This window comes from Salvelinus fontinalis, chromosome 11 (genome assembly GCF_029448725.1).
Source record: "Salvelinus fontinalis isolate EN_2023a chromosome 11, ASM2944872v1, whole genome shotgun sequence".
NCBI classification, from domain to species: domain Eukaryota; kingdom Metazoa; phylum Chordata; class Actinopteri; order Salmoniformes; family Salmonidae; genus Salvelinus; species Salvelinus fontinalis.
In genome coordinates, this window is record NC_074675.1 from 41,815,209 (window position 1) to 41,836,879 (window position 21,671).

The following is a 21,671-nucleotide window of genomic DNA, read 5'->3' on the forward strand; positions in this document are numbered from 1 at the left end:
ATGTCTTGGTAAGCCACGATATTTAATAAACTTTAAAGTACTTTTTAGGAGAGAGAGGTAGTTCGAGATTACACGACTATCAACACCAGCTGTACCAAATACCTAATACTATTTACCCAGTGTCACCTGAACACAGTCATCTGTATCCCACATGGCAAGGAAATGGCTGAACATATTTCCACCTCAAACAAAAGCATGACCAAACACACTCAGTAGATTATTGACAAAAAGCTGGATTTTAAGTACCGGTCTGTTTACACAGCGGTAATTGAGTCAGGGGTTTTCGCTACAAATTTGAACTATTCATTTGCTTTCTAAATTTACAAGGAATTAGGGAGGACTGACAAGTCCTGTGGGTAGATTTTATTATTCTCTGTTTGTTTTTGTTGCTTTAGAGCCACTAGCGTAGTATTGACACAGATCAGATCAGATCAAATGCCTTTTTACGTAACAGGTTGTTTCACCAACGCCTATCTTGAGGGCAACTTACAACAAAGTAAAGTCCTTGGCTGTGTTAGTTTCTGGTTGTGTTAGTTTCTAGCAGTCGGGTCTGCGGTGGACTCTGAGCTTTGTGCTTGTCTGCCAAGTACAAACCTGAATGATATATTTGGGAAATCCCCCCCTGCATGCTGTGTCTCTATTAAATGCTGGTTGTGAGGATTTTGTCTGCCATACTTGTATTAGTACTTTGACTGTTATCTAATGCCTTTTGATGGAAGGAAGCCTATTTGAGGATGTAGCTAGTCAGAACTAGGTGATTATGTGCGAGTGAAGATCTAAACAGAGAATTCGATATTGTATAAAATGGAAGAGGCTTTTAGTTCGATCGAGATGACCTAATAAGATTCATATGATGCAACACACCCAGATTATGCTCAATCAGTCCCGTGATCAATCTGCCATATCCTGGAGTGAATGTCATATACTATATTTTGTGGTCTTCTATTTGACTGTTTTTGATGGGTGCTGTCTTCCATTGTTAATATTCTTGGACTATATTTAGCACTCCCTCCCAACCTTGACAACCTTGCTTTCGGTGGCAGTCTTGACTTGTATTGCTCTGCGAGGTTTGCTACACCTTCCCCTCCGTGAGATACTTTTGTCCATTGACGGTCAAAGGTCATCACTTTCACTTGCATCTTAAGTATTCCAAGTATTCGACATTGAGACGTTTATAATCTGACAAGCAATCCAACGGAATCCCATAAGAGGAGGGGTCAAGTTGCAGTATGATAAGTCTTAAACAAGCCCTGTATGTACAGCAGTGTGTCTTGAAGGGATATGTTGTGTTTGAGTAGCTCCCACCGAAGTGCTATCAGTAAAGACAAGTCGACAAATCAGTATCGCTAACTCCTGGTGGTCAATAACCATTTACGCTCAAGAGCTCAAGCCTAATCTCTCTAATACACACACACACACACACACACACACACACACACACACACACACACACACACACACACACACACACACACACACACACACACACACACACACACACACACACACACACACACACACACACACACACACACACACACACACAAACACACACACACACAGAACAGCTATCTTAGTCCACATGGAGAGCGCACCGTCAGCACACCTTTTATCGGTTGTGATGTGTTAAAAGCATCATTTAGGTGACAGCTTTCCTGTTCAATACAGTGCCAGAGAAAGAAGGCAGTGAAACCAAAACGTCAGCAGTTAGGACTGTTTTATATTGTGTCAATCTCTTTCATTTCCTAGACCCTGTATTCATGACGTGCTTTCCCCACCTGTTCTGCTTGACGTATCAAAACAAATGTCATTTAAAAATGTATTTATTTCATTATAGGATATGAATTCAATTAAAGCCTATTTCTTGTGGCCAAAATAACCCTGGAAGGGTACGTTTTTATAAGGGAAATCTGATTTCAGAGACGTGCCTCACTTAACCTGTAGCCCTGTTTCTGTTTCAAATGGAGGAGGAGTACGTGGTTGGCAGGCACAAGCGAGACTCCATGTTAAAAAGCAAAAGGAATAAGCTAATTAAATGACAGTAAAACATTGTGCACACTGGTCCGAAGGCACAAGATAAATCAGTTGTATGATCGAGAGAATGATATTGCAGTGCAATTTCCTTGTAAAAAATACATATAGGGACAAGTTTCACCTCTGTGGAGGGTTTATGGAGGAAATGATGGATGGATATGTGGAGAAACACAGCCAGACAATATTCTGTCTATAAAAATACTCTCTTTGAGGTGGAACTGTCACATTTTGCAAGATTTCAATCCAGCTGTACATAGCTGATAACGCAAATGTGGGTAGATTGAGAGGCCTGTCATCGTTGATTTGCTAGACTGTAAAATATCACCTTTTTACTGCGGTGAGAAGTGCACCTTGTAAGTGGAGCAGGGGAAAACAACAGTAGGGAGGGTGAGAGATGTAGGGGAAAACAGAGAATGAGAGATAGCGAAAAGGAGAGCAAATGGCGTCATAGATTTGGCACAAAGAGAAATTACTGGCTGCCTTTGTTACTGAAGAGCTCTTACATTTGGTCGAGTAATTTTGAGAGAAAACAAAAGCATAATTAACAGTTCCCTCTCGAATGCCAACATAATTAAACACATTAGTTGAACGGGTGCAGAGAGAGGAACATTTTGTTGAAGTGGATTCAGGTTCGCCCTTTAGCGGGTGTACTAACTGGTTGTATTGAACTTTGTGGGGGAAAAAACTGTTTGCCAAATTAGAGCGAATGCTGTCGTAGTACAATAAGCTGTCCTACTCAACTACTCAACATTGCTTATATTTCTTCAAAAGTTTGTCTCAACCAAAAGCCCCTTAAAAAAAAAATAGTCCATGGCAAAACTAAAGAAAAAGTGTTCTCCCGTCACAAAGACGGTTTGTTATCAGCACAATAGAATACCAAATCCTAGGCATGTTACACTGCCACGTAACCCTCTGGGTCACATACAGTATTGAAACAGAAGGGCTGGCACGGATGAACTCAATAACGTTAGTGTTGCACGGTCTGTGCTCTTTGTCAAAAGCCATTTGCCCACACATCCTGCACTGTTGGACATCTGCCAGTGTCCTGGGGTAATGGTCAAGTCCTGAGTGCGTTACAGTGCCAGTCATCCTTAGATCGCCTTTTCTGGCCGATTTTCTTGGCCTGCAGATTTCGCTCTCTCTTCTATGCCCTGAGAGATGATTTATCCTGGACTCTGGCACCATTTCCATTTTATCCTCTCCCGAGGCCACTGCACTCTGTCTTTCATTCTCTCGTTCCTTCTCGTTCCCGCTCTCTCCATTCTGTGTGCGTTGCATGCCTGCACTTGTAGGTCACTAAAATCCAAGTCCATAAAGCAACCAAGACTTAATTAGAACTAATTTCCATTTTAATGCCCAATCAGCAATGCATGCCATGGACTCCGCAAGCCAGGCCCAACTAAATGATTGTCATTGGAGGAGTGTTGGAGAAGCAAAAGAAATGGTTGGTTAACATTCCTAACCCGGGAAATTCTTCATCATCCAGGCTGTTGCTTTATTTATTTGGTGCTTTGATCGCAGCTACATTTCTAATTAGTGTGCCTTAACTGAACATTGCACACTATACTGAGGAGAAAAGGCTGTGGCTGCTGTGTGATTTAGAGGTGGAAGCAAATAGTTACTACCGTCACACTCAAAAGGAAATGTGAAATGTATTGTGCCTTTTTGTGCTGCCTGAAAAACCTTATCTCAAGACCAAAAAGAATAATTATATCAAATTCTAAACTGGGCATGCTGTACAATAAAGCTAAAAGGAGTGAGAAATATAAGACGGATGGGTGTCATACTTGAACAGTTCCCCCAACTGACTTTCCAGCATTACGATAATCCGCCATCTTCAGGCAGGAGTGATTCCCAAACAACAATGATTCTCAGCACGCTCTTTCGCCACTGACCTGTGACAGCCTCTTTAAGTAGATTGTACCCGCTCAGAAAGGTCCAACAAATATATCTTATTTTAGCCTTCAGGGATTTTCCCAGAAGAATAACCTAAAGCCTGGGGTGAAAAGTTTGGTTCCGCCAAGGGGGGGGGGAAAGGCCTGACTGAATCCAATCCTTGTGCGGCAGGCATGGAATTATTGCCGGAATGTGACCGGAAAGGTTTATGTCTTTATAGATTCATTTTTTTGGGGTTGGGGGGGGTCCACCGCACAACAGAAAAGGCTTATTTATTTCCTCCCCTCAAATCCCTCTCTACTTATTAGGTCATTTTGAAATTGAATGAAGTGTGAATTATAGAAACCACTACCGCGACCTCGCTGTATTAGAAGCGTTGACTGCCAGATTTATTAAATATTCCACTCACAACTCAATGTTCTAGTCAGGATCATGTGAGAGTGGTTAACTAGCAAATAATGGCACACAGCAAGTGCACACTTCCTGACTTCCTCTCCCCAGGTCAAGTGTGTAGAGTGTCAACAGGAAGCTGTCCGTCAAAGAAGTGGTTTCTAATAGCTGTGTAAATCTGATGTTAAAATGTAGCAAATATAGCATGGCAGAAGTAGACATCCAGCCCCTTGGTTCACCTCGCTGAGATAACCGCATTAGGCTCACATCGTTCTGTAAACATGGTACTCCCTCCTTCTTCACTCTTCCCTCTCTCACTCAATCCACCGTTACACAAACTGGGCTAAGTTGGTCTGGTAAACAGTAACTAATCACATCCGAAATGTTAGCCTGGTCTGCCGAGACTCAATTAGCCAGATATAATTAGCGGTCCTCCCAAAGAGAATATTACTTATGTTTGTCAGTTGTAATTACACCACTGTGCAAAGGGAGTGTCGCACCGGGGCGTTTTGGGTGCGTTCCTTGGGGTTAGGGGAGAAGGATTTGGTGGTGGCAGTCGAGACAAATTAGAGGGCTGGTTAGAGTATTTTTAAGCCTTTCCAAATGAGTGACTTTTAAATATACGTGTATGGCTTCCCTTATCATCAAGGAGAAAGCAACATGTTGTTAGGGAGACAGTACGGAGACGTATGACTGATCGATAGACATCATTTGCTAATAGCCTGAGCTTATGTCCAATGACCTAGGGTCTTAAGCCAAAACATGCTCACTGAGGTACTATTTGAGCCAATGTCTTTTTTTTCTATCCTCTCATACTTGGCACCTGATGGCCTGACTGGTTAATGTGTGCAAATTGTCATTGCAAGTGCTTTTATATCAAGCACCAGCTCTCAGCAGTTCTTTAGAAGGTGACTTCAGCATTACTCCCCTCCATCTCATTTAGTGTGTAGATCCATTGTTGAATACAGTACGGTCTTGAGCAAAGTCATGAAACTGCCCTCATCTTAAACTGTCCTTGAGCTTTCAGGGTTTTTTTCTCCTGTGAGGTGAAATACAACCCTCACAGAGGTCTCTTTATGCTGCATTTTACATCAATGCACAGGGAATGGCGATGTCATGCATGCTGAACACCGACACACATACACACACACACACACACACAAATTCAACGTTTTCCAATTTCCAATTCTATCACAGGAAACAGCCATCAGTTCCCTGAGCGGTAATGAATTAGCCCGTGTTGATAATTTATGCAACCACAAGTCGAAAACCCAAGCCCTGCCTATTAGCAGAACTGCAAACATAGCACATAGTAAAATTGCTAGCCGCTTTGCCCCGTTAGAATAATGAATTAATTCCTTTTTAACACTTTGTCAATAACTTTTTCAAAAAGGCGTACAACAAACATCATGTTGCATAAATTAACTAGCGATTATTCTCGTTTTATTTGGCTCTCTTGGCCTCCTGAAGAAAATACTGCCACAGCTCGGCCCAATTTGAGTTGTTAATCACACCATAAGTGGAGGAAAGGTGTTTAATTTCCTCATTTATTAGCACAATGCTAATTATTTACGTTTATCCTGTAGTGAGTGTATACATTTTCATAATTTTCCATTCTGGCCCCCCATGGGAATCAAAACCCACATTCCTGGCTTTGCAAGCTCCATGCTCCAACAACTGAGCCACACGATGCATTCTATGAGGTAACATTGTATACTGGGAGTGGCAGAGGAAGGCATAAAGGGACTGTGGGAAGACAAAAGGGGCCTTTTTGGTATTTTTAGATCAGAGGTAGTTTTAGAGTTATGGTCGGGCAGTGTCTGAAGATACCTCTGATGTCATGACTTCTTGGCTGCTCCGGAGGAGCACGACTGCACCACCTTAGATCTCTCAAACTCAAGCTGATTTTCTATCAAACAATGGCATTCTGACAAAGACCACACAGTGGATATATTTGAACATGTAGGCATTGTCCTGCGGCGTTCTCTTTCAACTAGCTTTGTCTACGGAGTCAAATTAACAAGGGTATTGCTTTGCCCAGCACGAGAGCAATTTTTATTGATCAGAGGACGGCACAATTATGATCTCCTGAGCGCATATTTGCCCCCTCAACCATACATTGTACCTTTCTCCGACAATGATTTTTAGGCTGCACGGATTGTGACATCCCATTATGATATTCAACATGCGTCCTCCGAGGCATGCTCCTGGTTATTGTGTTCGAGCAGGTAGCTTTTGACTCGCTTTAGAAATTGACTGATTTTTCATTCGACCTTGGAACGGCCTGTGGGAAGCTCAGGAGAGGGAGATACCTCGCTCAATTAATTCCTCTCCTCCACCTCATCCTCCTCTCCCTCCCCTCAAACGAACACCTCTTTCATTAGGCTGTTTCGTTAATGGTACTTAAACACAGAGATGCATTCTATGAAAGAGAAATGTACCGTGCTTGTCTTTTTTCCGTGTCTTCTTTTTACTTGGAATCTAAAACCATTTTCCGTTATTTTATGCCGTGTGGGCAACGGCTGTAACCAGTTGATTTAATGTCACATTTGATGTATTAATCTGCAAAGCTTTTAAAGCATTCTTCTTGACCAGCTTTCTTAACTGCATACCCCAAAGTCATGAGAGGTGTGCTTCAAAATAGTTTAGAAGTTAAACATATTTGTGAGAAAAATGTTTGTTAGGCTCTCGAAATCTAAATTATTGTAACTTTTTTTTGTCATTCTGTTTAACAATCATAGTAAATAATTTGACTCACTGGTTTAATTCAACAATATAATTTCATTGTCCCTATTTTAGACTTGGACTATCAGTATTACAATGAATGGGCCTGCATGAGTATCCAACATTGACAGAAGTTCAAGCCTTATCCGATACCAAATCCATGCCTTTATTGATGGTTAATTACCATACAATGAGAGAGCATGTTTTGTGGTGACTTATTTTTGTAGAGCCCGAAGACTCCTTACTAAATAAAAGTTGAAGTTGTGTATTTCCTCAACACACTCTGTGACTCTTTCTCCTCGCTCTCTCTCTCTCTCTCTCTCTCGCTCTCTCTCTCTCTCTTTCTCTCTCTCTCTCTCTCGCTTTCTGGCTCTCTCTCTTTCTCTCTCACTAGTTGCCTTGTGATCAGTTACTTATTTCCATTTGTTTGCGGTGTGATTGATTGCAACTCAAGATGTTAATAGAGTGCCCATTAGTCAGTAGCGTCGCCCCAACAGGTAGCTCAATACGCCGCAATGGAACTAAAATTAGCAGCGCGCAACACTATTCAAGGTAGGATCACATATTCACGGTTGTGTGAGAGTGAGTCTCTTTATGTAGGATGAGGAAACATGATGCCAGCAAACTTTTAGATGGACCAACCCCCAGGCATACCTAATTTCTTAAATGGCCAAAGATCGAGAGGAAGACACTTAGGAAACTTAACACCTTGGATTGAGGATGTATGCTAAACTGTGTGTTTATGTCATGATGTATTGCTAATTACACTTAAAATAGTTTTGTCTTATTAAAACCCCTTTCCCCTTCCCTTAATTACTCTGAATCGCAAAGACTTGGCAATTAGTTTTAGCCACCCCAAAGACATTCTCCAAGTTCATTTTTTAGAAGTTGACTGTCAGACCTACGTATATGAATATAAATAGAATGGAATTCTATTTCTGTGCTTATGCCCTCATCACCAGCATTCACTCGTTAAAGTAAACCTTGGTTCAGGTTGGGACATTAACTTGAGGAGGGAAAGTTTTGAAGCTCAAGACTAAGCTCCTAATTTGTAATGAAGTCCAATTCTTGAAAAGGATGTACCCGCCACGGTATCCTCTCCTGACAGATAACCAAAAGTATTGTTGGAAGGGAGCCACAACTGTTGTCAGCTGGACAGAGGCAGCGGCTGCTCAAAGCTGTTTCCAGCCTGATGTGTGTCTCATGAAACTTTAATGAGTGAGTCAAAATAGGTGGCTTTTGCGAGAGGGAAGGAAAAAGCTGCTAATTAGCCATATCATGATGGGAAGAGTGAAGCTTTAAGGTGTGCTTCAGCCTCTGGTATGCCAACCGCATTGGTTCTGTGTGTCATATTAGCGCGTTGTTAACTTAACCAAGGTAAAGCAATAGCCATTTTGGATGGGATATGTGCCCCAGCGCTCTCTGTAAAAGCCTTCTCTCGCTGTGAAAGAGGGTCATCTTCCTGCTAAGAGCCTCAAGGGCCAGAAAAGCTGATGTAGGCCTTTGATTATCTTTGTTTTGTTAAACGGAATTTTTTTTGCTCAGGAGCGGGAGCTGCATTAGTTATCTTGTCTTGCATCTCGAAGAACAGCGAGAGGAGCAGTTCCCCTTTCTGATAGCAGCACTTTGTAGCGCAGGCAGAGGAAGAGACAGGTTTATGTGGCAGAGACACATGAACACTCTCTTGTCACACCATCCAGTATGCAGTTGTACACATGCCGAGAAGCAGTACAAATACTCAAAACACACCCCAAGTGTCAACTGTCTGAAAAACATGTTGTGTTTTGTGTCACATTTTTAGAATTTTTGTAATATTTTTTTTATTTCACCTTTATTTAACCAGGTAGGCTAGTTGAGAACAAGTTCTCATTTACAACTGCGACCTGGCCAAGATATAGCATAGCAGTGTGAACAGACAACAACACAGAGTTACACATGGAGTAAACAATAAACAAGTCAATAACACAGTAGGGGGAAAAAACAAAATGAGTCTATATACATTGTGTGCAAAAGGAATGAGGTAGGCAATAAATAGGCCATAGGAGCGAATAATTACAATTTAGCAGATTAACACTGGAGTGATAAATCATCAGATGATCATGAGCAAGTAGAGATACTGGTGTGCAAAAGAGCAGAATAATAATAATTAAAAACAGTAAGGGGATGAGGTAGGTAAATTGGGTGGGTTGTTTACAGATGGACTATGTACAGCTGCAGCGATCGGTTAGCTGCTCAGATAGCAGATGTTTAAAGTTGGTGAGGGAAATAAAAGTCTCCAACTTCAGCGATTTTTGCAATTCGTTCCAGTCACAGGCAGCAGAGAACTGGAAGGACAGGTGGCCAAATGAGGTGTTGGCTTTTGGGATGATCAGTGAGATATACCTGCTGGAGCGCGTGCTACGGGTGGGTGTTGATATCGTGACCAGTGAACTGAGATAAGGCGGAGCTTTACCTAGCATGGACTTATAGATGACCTGGAGCCAGTGGGTCTGGCGACGAATATGTAGCGAGGGCCAGCCGACTAGAGCATACAGGTCGCAGTGGTGGGTGGTATAAGGTGGACATGCTGGTTATAAATCAAATCAAATTTTATTTGTCACATACACATGTTTAGCAGATGTTAATGCGAGTGTAGCGAAATGCTTGTGCTTCTAGTTCCGACAATGCAGTAGTAACCAACAAGTAATCTAACCTAACAATTCCACAACTACTACCTTTTACACACAAGTGTAAAGGGATAAAGAATATGTAAATAAAGATATATGAATGAGTGATGGTACAGAACGGCATAGGCAAGATGCAGTAGATGGTATAGAGTACAGTATATACATATGAGATGAGTAATGTAAGGTATGTAAACATAAAGTGGCATAGTTTAAAGTGGCTAGTGATACATGTATTACATAAAGATGGCAAGATGTAGTAGATGATATATAGTACAGTATATACATATACATATGAGATGAGCAATGTCGGGTATGTAAACATTATATTAAGTGGCATTGTTTAAAGTGGCTAGTGGTACATTTTTACACAATTTCCATCAATTCCCATTATTAAAGTGGCTGGAGTTGAGTCAGTATGTTGGCAGCGGCCGCTAAATGTTAGTGGTGGCTGTTTAACAGTCTGATGGCCTTGAGATAGAAGCTGTTTTTCAGTCTCTCGGTCCCTGCTTTGATGCACCTGTACTGACCTCGCCTTCTGGATGATAGCGGAGTGAACAGGCAGTGGCTTGGGTGGTTGTTGTCCTTGATGATCTTTATGGCCTTCCTGTGACATCGGGTGGTGTAGGTGTCCTAGAGGGCAGGTAGTTTGCCCCCGGTGATGCGTTGTGCAGACCTCACTACCCTCTGGAGAGCCTTACGGTTGTGGGCGGAGCAGTTGCCGTACCAGGCGGTGATACAGCCCGACAGGATGCTCTCGATTGTGCATCTGTAGAAGTTTGTGAGTGCTTTTGGTGACAAGCCGAATTTCTTCAGCCTCCTGAGGTTGAAGAGGCGCTGCTGCGCCTTCTTCACAACGCTGTCTGTGTGGGTGGACCAATTCAGTGTGTCCGTGATGTGTACACCGAGGAACTTAAAACTTTGCACCTTCTCCACTACTGTCCTGTCGATGTGGATAGAGGGCTGCTCCCTCTGCTGTTTCCTGAAGTCCACAATCATCTCCTTTGTTTTGTTGACGTTGAGTGTGAGGTTATTTTCCTGACACCACACTCCGAGGGCCCTCACCTCCTCCCTGTAGGCCGTCTCGTCGTTGTTGGTAATCAAGCCTACCACTGTAGTGTCATCCGCAAACTTGATGATTGAGTTGGAGGCGTGCATGGCCCTGCAGTCGTGGGTGAACAGGGAGTACAGGAGAGGGCTCAGAACGCACCCTTGTGTGGCCCCAGTGTTGAGGATCAGCGGGGTGGAGATGTTGTTACCTACCCTCACCACCCGGGGGCGGCCCGTCAGGAAGTCCAGGACCCAGTTGCACAGGGCGGGCTCGAGACCCAGGGTCTCGAGCTTAATGACGAGTTTGGAGGGTACTATGGTGTTAAATGCTGAGCTGTAGTCGATGAACAGCAATTCTCACATAGGTATTCCCTTTGCCAGATGAGTTAGGGCAGTGTGGTTGCGATTGCGTCGTCTGTGGACCTATTGGGTCGGTAAGCAAATTGGAGTGGGTCTAGGGTGTCTGGTAGGGTGGAGGTGATATGGTCCTTGACTAGTCTCTCAAAGCACTTCATGATGACGGAAGTGAGTGCTACGGGGCGGTAGTCGTTTAGCTCAGTTACCTTAGCTTTCTTGGGAACAGGAACAATGGTGGCCCTCTTGAAGCATGTGGGAACAGCAGACTGGGATAAGGATCGATTGAATATGTCCGTAAACACACCAGCCAGCTGGTCTGCGCATGCTCTGAGGACGCGGCTGGGAATGCCGTCTGGGCCTGCAGCCTTGCGAGGGTTAACACGTTTAAATGTTTTACTCACCTCGGCTGCAGTGAAGGAGAGCCCGCAGGTTTTGGTAGCGGGCCGTGTCAGTGGCACTGTATTGTCCTCAAAGCGAGCAAAAAGTTATTTAGCCTGTCTGGGAGCAAGACATCCTGGTCTGCGACAGGGCTGGTTTTCTTTTTGTAATCAGTGATTGACTGTAGACCCTGCCACATACCTCTTGTGTCTGAGCTGTTGAATTGTGACTCTATTTTGTCTCTATACTGGGACTTAGCTTGTTTGATTGCCTTGCGGAGAGAATAGCTACACTGTTTGTATTCGGTCATGTTTCCGGTCACCTTGCCTTGGTTAAAAGCAGTGGTTCGCGCTTTCAGTTTCACGCGAATGCTGCCGTCAATCCACGGTTTCTGGTTTGAGAATGTTTTAATCGTTGCTGTGGGTACGACATCGTCAATGCACTTTCTAATGAACTCGCTCACCGAATCAGCGTATTCGTCAATATTGTTGTTGGACGCAATGCGGAACATATTCCAATCCGCGTGATCGAAGCAGTCTTGAAGCGTGGAATCAGATTGGTCGGACCAGCGTTGAACAGACCTGAGCGAGGGAGCTTGTTGTTTTAGTTTCTGTTTGTAGACTGGAAGCAACAAAATGGAGTCGTGGTCAGCTTTTCCGAAAGGAGGGCGGGGGAGGGCCTTATATGCGTAGCAGAAGTTAGTATAACAATGATCCAAGGTTTTACCAGCCCTGGTAGCACAATCGATATGCTGATAGAATTTAGGGAGTTTTGTTTTCAGCCTTGTTAAAATCCCCAGCTACGATGAATGCAGCCTCAGGTTGTGTGGTTTCCAGTTTACAAAGAGTCAGATAAAGTTCGTTCAGGGCCATCGATGTGTCTGCTTGGGGGGGAATATATACGGCTGTGATTATAATCGAAGAGAATTCCCTTGGTAGATAATGCGGTCGACATTTGATTGTGAGGAATTCTAGATCAGGTGAACAGAATGACTTGAGTTCCTGTATGTTGTTATGATCACACCACGTCTCGTTAATCATAAGGCATACACCCCTGCCCCTCTTCTTACCAGAAAGATGTATGTTTCTGTCGGCGCGATGCGTGAAGAAACCAGCTGGCTGCACCGACTCCGTTAGCGTCTCTTGAGTTAGCCATGTTTCCGTGAAGCAGAGAACGTTACAATCTCTGTCTCTCTGGAATGTTACCCTTGCTCGGATTTCATCAACCTTATTGTCAAGAGACTGGACATTGGCGAGTAGTATGCTAGGGAGTGGAGCGCGATGTGCCCGTCTCCGAAGCCTGACCAGGAGACCGCTACGTTTGCCCCTTTTACGGCGTCACATAGGGTCGCCGGCTGGGATCAGATCCATTGTATTGGGTGGAAGGCAAAACACTGGATCCGTTTCGGGAAAGTCATATTCCTGGTTGTAACGGTGGTGAGTTGACGTTGCTCTTATATTCAGTAGTTCCCCCCGACTGTATGTAATGAAACCTAAGATTACCTGGGGTACCAATGTAAGGAATAATACATAAAAAAACAAAATACTGCATATTTTCCAAGGAACGCGAAGCCATCTCGGTCGGCGCCGGAAGCCGGAAGCCGGAAACATATAATGGGTGAGGTCACCGCATGAGTGGGTGGTGGGACAAAGGAGGTGTCAGAGGTATGAAGAGTGGAACTAGGGGCTCCATTGTAAACTAAAACAATGATAACTAACCTGAACAACAGTATACAAGGCATATTGACATTCGAGAGAGACATACAGCGAGGCATAAAGTAATAACAGGTATTGTTTGGTTAGAGCTAGCTAAGACAACAGGTGAGACAACAGCAGCTAATCAGCTAACAGCAGGTAAAATGGCGATGACTACGCAGAGAGGTGTCGGATTAACTACACCTAGAGCCTGAGTTCGCGGCTGGGCCCGACAGATAATTTTTTAAAATAAATAATAATAAATTTAAAAAATCCAGAGCTTTGCTGAATATTGTGACTAGTGGTTATGTAAATGTTCAATCTCAATTTTCATGTTATTTTGTATTATTTTAAGTTTTATGCAAAGTATAACTCGGATGGAATCAGAAAATAGTATGTCACTGAATAACTGTTCAGAACTTGACAATACTATGAATGCAGTGCACGCATACACTTCTCAATATGTCACTTTCCATCTCTCTCTCTCTCTCTCTCTCTCTCTCTCTCTCTCTCTCTCTCTCTCTCTCTCTCTCTCTCTCTTTCTTTCTTTTTCTCTCTCTCTCTTTCTTTCTTTTTCTCTCTCTCTCTCTCTCTTTCTTTCTTTTTCTCTCTCTCTCTCTCTCTCTCTTTTTTTCTTTTTCTCTCTCTCTCTCTCTCTCTCTCTCTCTCTCTGTCTGTCTGTCTCTGTCTGTCTGTCTGTCTGTCTGTCTGTCTGTCTGTCTGTCTGTCTGTCTGTCTGTCTGTCTGTCTGTCTCGCTCTCCCACTCACACACACATTCTTATTGATTCTAATCTCCTATTGATTGTGATTGTCTGCTGTCTTCCTTTGGCTCTCTCCCCCTCCCACTCCGCTCACTTGCACTCAATGAGCTCACAGCTATGGTTTCCTCTTGGTTTTCACAGAGGACCAACTGCCTGCTGGTTTCCCCACCATTGACATGGGCCCCCAGTTGAAAGTGGTAGAGCGAACTCGCACGGCCACCATGCTCTGTGCCGCCAGCGGCAACCCTGACCCAGATATCTCCTGGTTCAAAGATTTCCTGCCCGTCAACACCACCAACAACAATGGACGCATCAAGCAGCTCAGATCAGGTAGGGTGTCACTGCCGCCACTGGATATAAACCGGGAGTACTATCTTATATTTGCACCCCAATCCCTTCCGTTTCTGGTCTCTCGTTCTCCTCCTCCTCTTCTTCTTCTTCTTTGGCAATGATTTAGTAGGTAATGGCATTGTTTCTACTGCTGCTTCCTCCTCCTCAACTGTGTGTGTCCTGGTGTGTCTCGTCTGTTCCTCCCACCCCTGCCTCCGGTTTTGTCATGGCTCTGTCGGTTATCTCCATGTTTGTTGCCGCTTCAGTCTGACTCTCTCATTGCTCACTGCTGTGACTGTTCTTCTGACGAGTTTCTTTTCTTTTGGTTTAGTTGATTCCCTTTGACTGCCCCGGTGCAGTGTTTGACGGATCCATTCTCTTCTTTTGATTTCCTCAGTTTTTATTACTTGATTTCTCTTAAACAATTAATATTCAACGTTGGGCTTCGTTCAGAACGTGCAAAGGAGCACCCATGGTTTTTAGCAATTTAGTTGCTTTCTAAGGCGGCAAGAGAAAATTGATGAACGGAGTGAACAGGCAGACATTTATACAATTTCCTTTCTAATTCTTTCTCCTTTTGGTTGTGATTTAACAACAAAAGGTCCTTTTAAACTAACAGTTGTACTAAATCAGAAAAGAAAAGCTAACCTAACTTCGATGAAGGCAACTTTTCCTTCCGGAATGTTTTCCAGCCATAAGTAGCCACAGTAGTGTGTGAGACCTGTGTCTAGCTTTCCCAGTCCCTTGACTCTCTCTGGATATACTCAATGCTTTTCCGCGTAGACTCCAGCTTTCGCTTCCCTATGCCTGTGGCTTATTCCCAATATTTCCACATCCTGAATATTCAAAGTTTCCTTTTGATATTAATTTAGCATTAGAAATTATATATGCTTATCGTTACTTAACTCGTAGTTTGGCTAGCAATATTTGCTAATAGCAAGCTGTTTTAAGATTTCTCAAATACTTCTTGTACACTTAGTTTTCTATGTTTGACCACCTGTCTTCCCAGATTCCACAGCTGTCCTTTGTTAAATTGTCTTGTTAACCTTCCTTTGCCTGTTGTCAACAGAAACTGTGTAAATTAACACTTTTTTTTTGCGACTTTCATTCTCCTGTGACGTAGAGTTGATAAAGATTTAACTCTGACAAAAAAAAAAAAAACATGTAACTAAACCTAAGGAATATAATCATATTTTTATGCTGTCTTTCTTCTCTCCGTATTTAAATCTACAGAATCCTTTGGTAAGTGCTTAGTTCTGAAGCACACTTCACTCCCCACTAATTTTTCTTCATGTTATAACTATTAATAAAATGCATGGCATGCATTTTACTAACAGTTAGTGTAGACACAAAGATAACCCTAGTGGACACACATATACCCCCCCCCCCCCCCCACAAAGTTTTCCTATAAGCCATACAGGCACCTTTTCAAGAGCACACACATTTCACCCAGCTTAAGCCCAGTATATGCCATATCCACCACCTTTGTAATAGAACCTACCTATCTAGCCTCACTGTATGGTATCCTCTCACTCAATCACTCACCCACTCACCCACTTACCCACTTACCCACTCACTCAATCATGTAAAGCCTACTAGCATTATAGAGATTTAAGCAGATGTTTAACGATTACTATGAGGTCAAGCTAAAGGGTTCCAAGTCTCTTAAACGAGTCTCTTCCCTCTCATATTCCAACTCCTCCAAGCCTTCCCTTCAGTAGATGGTCTTCAGAAGCCATGCCACTTCCAAAATGGCTGCTCCCCTGAGGCACACCACTGCACAAGTTCTCTGACCTTCTCTGACCTATGATACCTTCCTATGATGAATCCTGTCTTTTTTTAACCAATAGAGTAGAGTTCTCTCTCTTTCTATCCCTCTCTCTTTCTTCTTTCTCTTTCCTCTAGTACTCAGTATTTACGTACTCTGATAAGTCTAATTTGATTCTTCTTCCAAAGCCCCCAGACTCTATCTTCTCGTACTAATGCTTCTTCTTTCTAATCTTATTTGCATTCATATTATCCACCCAGGTGGTACACCAATAAGAGGTAAGAGTGCTGAACTGACGTTCACAGAATGAACAAAGCAACTTCATTCTTGCTGTCGTCCCATCCATCCGCCCGTCCGCCTCCATTTTTGTCCTGTTTCCCGACTCCAAATCCCATTTAGTTCTCATTATCGACTTTCCTTTTTATTTGTCCTGTTCCGTTGACTTCATCCAATCTCCATTTTTTGTCTATGCTTTACTTCCTCCTTTGAATTTTGATTTGAAGAGCCTTTTTCAAAAAAACTCAGTTGTGATATGCTTGCTCTGGCTCAAAGAAGCATATCCAATGACAACTTATTTTTTTCGAACTCAAATTTTTATTTCATTTTTTTGTTTAATTTTTGGCCATAGCGACTCATGTGTCCCTCTTTTTGTCCAACTAAAACAACCAAACATTTTTCCCCCTTAGCTGCTCTTGTTCAGCACTAAAATGATGCACAGATGCTGTGGAATCACGCAGGCATGCTGAAGACAACATTGCCTTTCTCTGCTTTTTTCTCCCAAAGAACTCTTTCTGTCTTTGCAAGTCTATTTTTTTATTTCTTCTATTTGCTTTCCTCTCCTGTACCTTCTGTAAAAAAAAATATAAAAAAGCCCAAACAACTACTTTTTTGATAAAGTTTCTCCGGGTGCTTTTTTCTCTTTCACCTATTTTTCTTACTTTTCTTGGGTTTGAAGGCTATTTTACTTTTTGACGTTTTTTTTATTCTTCAAGGTTTTGGGGATTGCAAACAGTTGAGTCAGGCGAGGACCTGGCAGGTCCATTTTTGCCATTTGGGAGTTGGAGAGTGATTGATGCATAAGCCATTTTCCCCCTGGTCATATGACACCACACTGCGGATCCCATTGGTGGATTTTTATGGGTGTCTTTTGTAGCTTTCACAAGCTAACGCAGTGGTTGGTTGCCTTCTTGTCGGCTCAAGGCCATAATTTTGAATTTTGTCTTCTAATACAATTGCATTTTATTTTTCAGCTAAGGGTTGTCAAAAGGTTGTAAGTTGTGCCGACATACATTTCTTGCTCTTTGGAAAACATCTGCATGTCAAACATTTTGTGACAGAGGGTGATATATTTGTAATACGATATTATGATGAGTATTTTTTTAACATATCTCAGCGGCATTTTTCCCCCCCCGTTTTTTGTAAGTGCTGCATTTTTCTAACCAACTTTGACTGGATGAAGTCCTAAATCATTTGATTGATATTGGATCTGTGATTAAATATGCTAAAATTCATACCCAAATTTATTGTTTTAATTGTCCTCCCTTGTTATGCTACTTTTGTATACTGTAAACCTCTTTTGTTTGATCCATGCTTCCTTGAAGCAGTTTCACTCATTCCCATATTGACAGTCCAGTGAAATGTTGTACATTGCAGGGCTTGCCCCTATCCCTCAAAGTCGAGCTATACTATGACATATTTTAACACTGGCCTTAAAGTTGAGTGCCTTTTTAGACCCTGCAACATGTATGTAGGTTTGTTTGTATCCACTGAAGTCAATAATGAGGTAAATGTTAAATATTCAATATTTTTCAATGGTTGTTAAATGTCCTTTTTTTCCCCTAAGATTTCTGTAGGCCTGACATTGTAGCAATCCGACTGCAACTATCCATGATTACTATAATTCAAATGTATTTTGTTAATAATGACAGAATAAATGTAATTAAGATGTCACACATTTAATACATCAGACTAGGGGAATGTTAGGGGAAAATCTGTCAAGTTACAAGAAGAATGCCTATTTGCTCAACAAATATGGTTGTGTTGGTCAATGGGAAAGTGAACTATCGTCTGCAAATGATCCCTACAGATACAAAAAATCCCTCTACGCTAGTTACAATGGTAGCCGATTTTACTCTGTACCTTCATCGATTAAAAAAAAGAGCAAGTCTAGGAGTGAGGGGGCCACAATTACATGTTGGCCCCTGAGCAGTCTAAAAGAGCAAGTCTAAGAGTGAGGGGGCCCCAATGACATGTTGGCTCCTGAGCAGTCTAAAAGAGCAAGTCTAGGAGTGAGGGGGCCCCAATGACATGTTGGCTCCTGAGCAGACTAAAAGAGCAAGTCTAGGAGTGAGGGGGCCCCAATGACATGTTGGCCCCTGAGCAGACTAAAAGAGCAAGTCTAGAAGTGACGGGGCCCCAATGACATGTTGGCCCCTGAGCAGTTTTACAACAAGCACGTTTTTTTATGTTTGGCAACTCAATTCAAAATGGCAGACACTTAACCAATGGTGTCCGGCACCTATCTTCTATTCCCACGCAGGGGCCCTCCAGATTGAGCAGAGCGAAGAGTCCGACCAGGGGAAGTATGAGTGCGTCGCCACTAACAACGATGGAACTCGCTATTCTGCCCCCGCCAATCTATACGTTAGAGGTAGGAAAACAATGATCAAACAACAACAATATTCATCTTTGGAAGAAAAAAATGGAAGTGGTATAGTATGGTACGGTATATTATAGTACAACTGGTGTTGAAACTGGGTAATTCTGGGTACTGGAGTTACTGATCCAGTCCAGAGGTCCATGTCCAATGAGGTGCTTGTAAGTATGGCTGTTTTGTTCTATTCGACCTACCTGCACTGATTTGAACCTGTGTGTTCTGTGTTCTGTTTTTCTGTTCTTTTTTTCCTTAATCTAACTCCAATGACTTGACTGCTTGGTGTGTTTACCTACTAATTGACTTTTTCTCCTAAATGTACCTTGAGGGGAAATGGGTGGACAATCCCTCCACCAATCCCCTCTATTCATAGTAGCAGATCCTCTCTGATCTTTCTGTTTTTCTTCTCTTTTGAGCAACATTGGAAGGACACCTTTAACTCTCATCTCTCTTTGTCAATACAGTATTAAAAGTGCTGAGATTATATTAAATAGTAATTGTATGTAGTTATCGTTAAATCTTTAATCTTAACGCCGGGCTGAAAATTGCAACAACTTTGATGTCTATGCTAGTGTTGATAGCATCAGCACATACATTTATTTGCTGATTTTCTTACGTGATAATTCATTGATAGGTAACACTGTGTATTCTGGCTTTCATATCACCTTCTTGAGCTCTTACAAATCTTTATTCCAATTGTCATGAACTGTCTATGTGAAAGTCACATTACATAGTTGAAGTCCAGTGGAATAAATGTTATTGTGTGTTTTTTTTATAAATTCTCTACTGATAAAATGAAGGTCTTATGTGATGCCGTGTCCATTGTTACCTTTTCATATAGATCAGTTGTTAAACGTAATGAATATTCTTTTTTTCATATTAAATGGAATAGTTTTTCATACATTTTGTGTGAATATTTTAACTGGCAGGTGTAGGTATTTTTCTTTAAAAAACTAAGATCTATGATTCTTTCCGAGCCTTGTGGTTTGCAGTGCCATCACAGATCATCAATTTAAAACACAATCAATGACAATACCTAGAATACTGAATAATGAACTAATTGATTTTGGAACAAACTTAAAGTGGATATTGACCAAATAAATGTACAGCGATGACTTTCTGGATATCATACTATTACTTTTTGTATTGCTCATATTTTCAACATGCAGAACATTTGTATGTAAAACCCAACCTGCATATAGCATGTTAATCCTCGATATAAGCCAACCACATGACTGGGACAGGATTATATGATATGCTAAACATAGCAAATTATTTCAGCACTGAAAATGCTTAACATTTTTAATTGGTGCTATAGGACCTCTGCCTCTAAACCAGGGTGTGAGGGCAATGCAGCGGACTCCCTGTCCCCATGTGACAGGAAGTCCTTCAATTTTTTTACGTAGCAGTTTGAACGCCTTGAACATGGCCTTTTTACTCTCTCTGTGTCTCCCTTGTTTCCTTCTCCTTTCCTCATTTCATTGTGTTCTGCATCAAACCCCCTACATCCCTCAGAGCTGCGAGAAGGTTGGTGTGTTTTTACTTTTATACAAAACTGAAACTAAATAAACTAATTTATTGCAACCTTCCAAAACACAATTCTCAAGAATACAAATCAAATCAATTTTTCTCTCTCATTTTGTTCTCTTCTTGGTTCATTATCATTTATATTACCGATAGCCTTGTATTACTACTGTTGTTTTTGCTGAGTTTCTCAGTTCATCTTTTCCATGAAGAATGCCCTTGGTCTTGGCTACGATGCTTGACTGTCCAAAAAGTGGTGCATGTCGTGGGAGGAAATGTGCATCTTTGGGGTGGTGGGAGGGTGTGGGATAATATTTGCATCTTCTGGGAGTATTTGCATGGTGACCTGTTTATGCTCAAGCTAGAGATCCCCCCCACCTCCCCTCTGCTCTTAGCCCCACCCCTGCCCCTTGCCCATCGGTGTCCTTAGCTTGTCAGTGTTCCTGTTTGGTTACTCAGGCCAACGGCGTGACAATGGCAGGCGGCACAAAAAAGCTCAGCGGCAACATGAGCCGCAGCACCGGAGCTGGAAGGGTGTCCTCCATCACTGCAGGCTCCTGGAATGAAGCGCTGCCACGCTCTGCGGCCTGCCTAGCTAAGACTGGATGCACATTTTCCCTCTGCTGCTCTTCATCATAGTCTCAGAGAAAGACAGGTTTTAAAAGCTATAAGCTAAATTCCCCTTTGTTATAATCAGTGGCGAGGTTTAGCGCTCAGCTGTTAGCCTTGTGAGACGTACGCTGCCTCTGCAAAGGATTTTTCCTACAGAGGCGTTCATGAAAGAATGATGTATTTGGAGCATTAGCTGCAAGACTTGACAAATGTAATGATATTCAAATTAGTATGATAACATTATGTCATGGGGGAGCAGGATCCAATTGGATATTAATTAAATATGAAGCGAGTGAAAAGTTGTATTTAATAATGCAAGTAGTAGTTTCTGAGATTCCTTCTCTCTGGAGAGGCACAATCTGCTTAGCAGAATGTGCTGTATTAAATGTGATGGCGGTTGAACACATTAGCTAATTCTACATGTAGATGCAGGCTTTTAGCTTTAGCAAACAATGCTATTAGCAAACAATGCTATTTTAGCTAGCGCTCAGTTTTACATCACATCACGTTAATGTATATTAATGACCACATACTGCGGGAATACCCAATGGCTCTTGCCATTACATTAGTCAAGGCTCATTTTTGTGCCCCATATTGGAGAGGAGCTTGTTTAATTTTAATTAAAAGTGATTGGGACGATGGGAGTGTTTCACCCTTTATTAGTATCACCGAGGTTCACCGCCAAAGCACCTGAGTGATTAATCTTTCCAAGGCGCATGGAAGAGCAAACAGCATTCCCCAAATTCTCCCACCATTACACATCTGCGTATCAAAGAAGATTGGCATATTGGGACCTATATTCATTCTGAGTACTATAAGCAGTAACACTGACTTCA

The 21,671-nt window shown here is 42.2% G+C and overlaps 1 protein-coding gene across 48 annotated transcripts in view; it reads left to right on the plus strand.

Moving 5' to 3' along the window:
* LOC129866077 (receptor-type tyrosine-protein phosphatase delta-like) overlaps nucleotides 1-21,671 on the plus strand; it is a 170,366-nt gene that overhangs the window by 68,007 nt on the left and 80,688 nt on the right. For 19 of the 48 annotated variants that reach the window (XM_055939191.1, XM_055939205.1, XM_055939193.1 and 16 more), the window contains exons 4-8: nucleotides 14,090-14,278; nucleotides 15,512-15,520; nucleotides 16,307-16,324; nucleotides 18,586-18,696; nucleotides 20,215-20,226. In XM_055939191.1, coding sequence (XP_055795166.1) covers nucleotides 14,090-14,278; nucleotides 15,512-15,520; nucleotides 16,307-16,324; nucleotides 18,586-18,696; nucleotides 20,215-20,226 — 339 coding nt within the window. The remainder of the gene's footprint in view (nucleotides 1-14,089; nucleotides 14,279-15,511; nucleotides 15,521-16,306; nucleotides 16,325-18,585; nucleotides 18,697-20,214; nucleotides 20,227-21,671) is intronic. The other 29 variants (XM_055939204.1, XM_055939206.1, XM_055939214.1 and 26 more) reach the window with 5 other exon arrangements.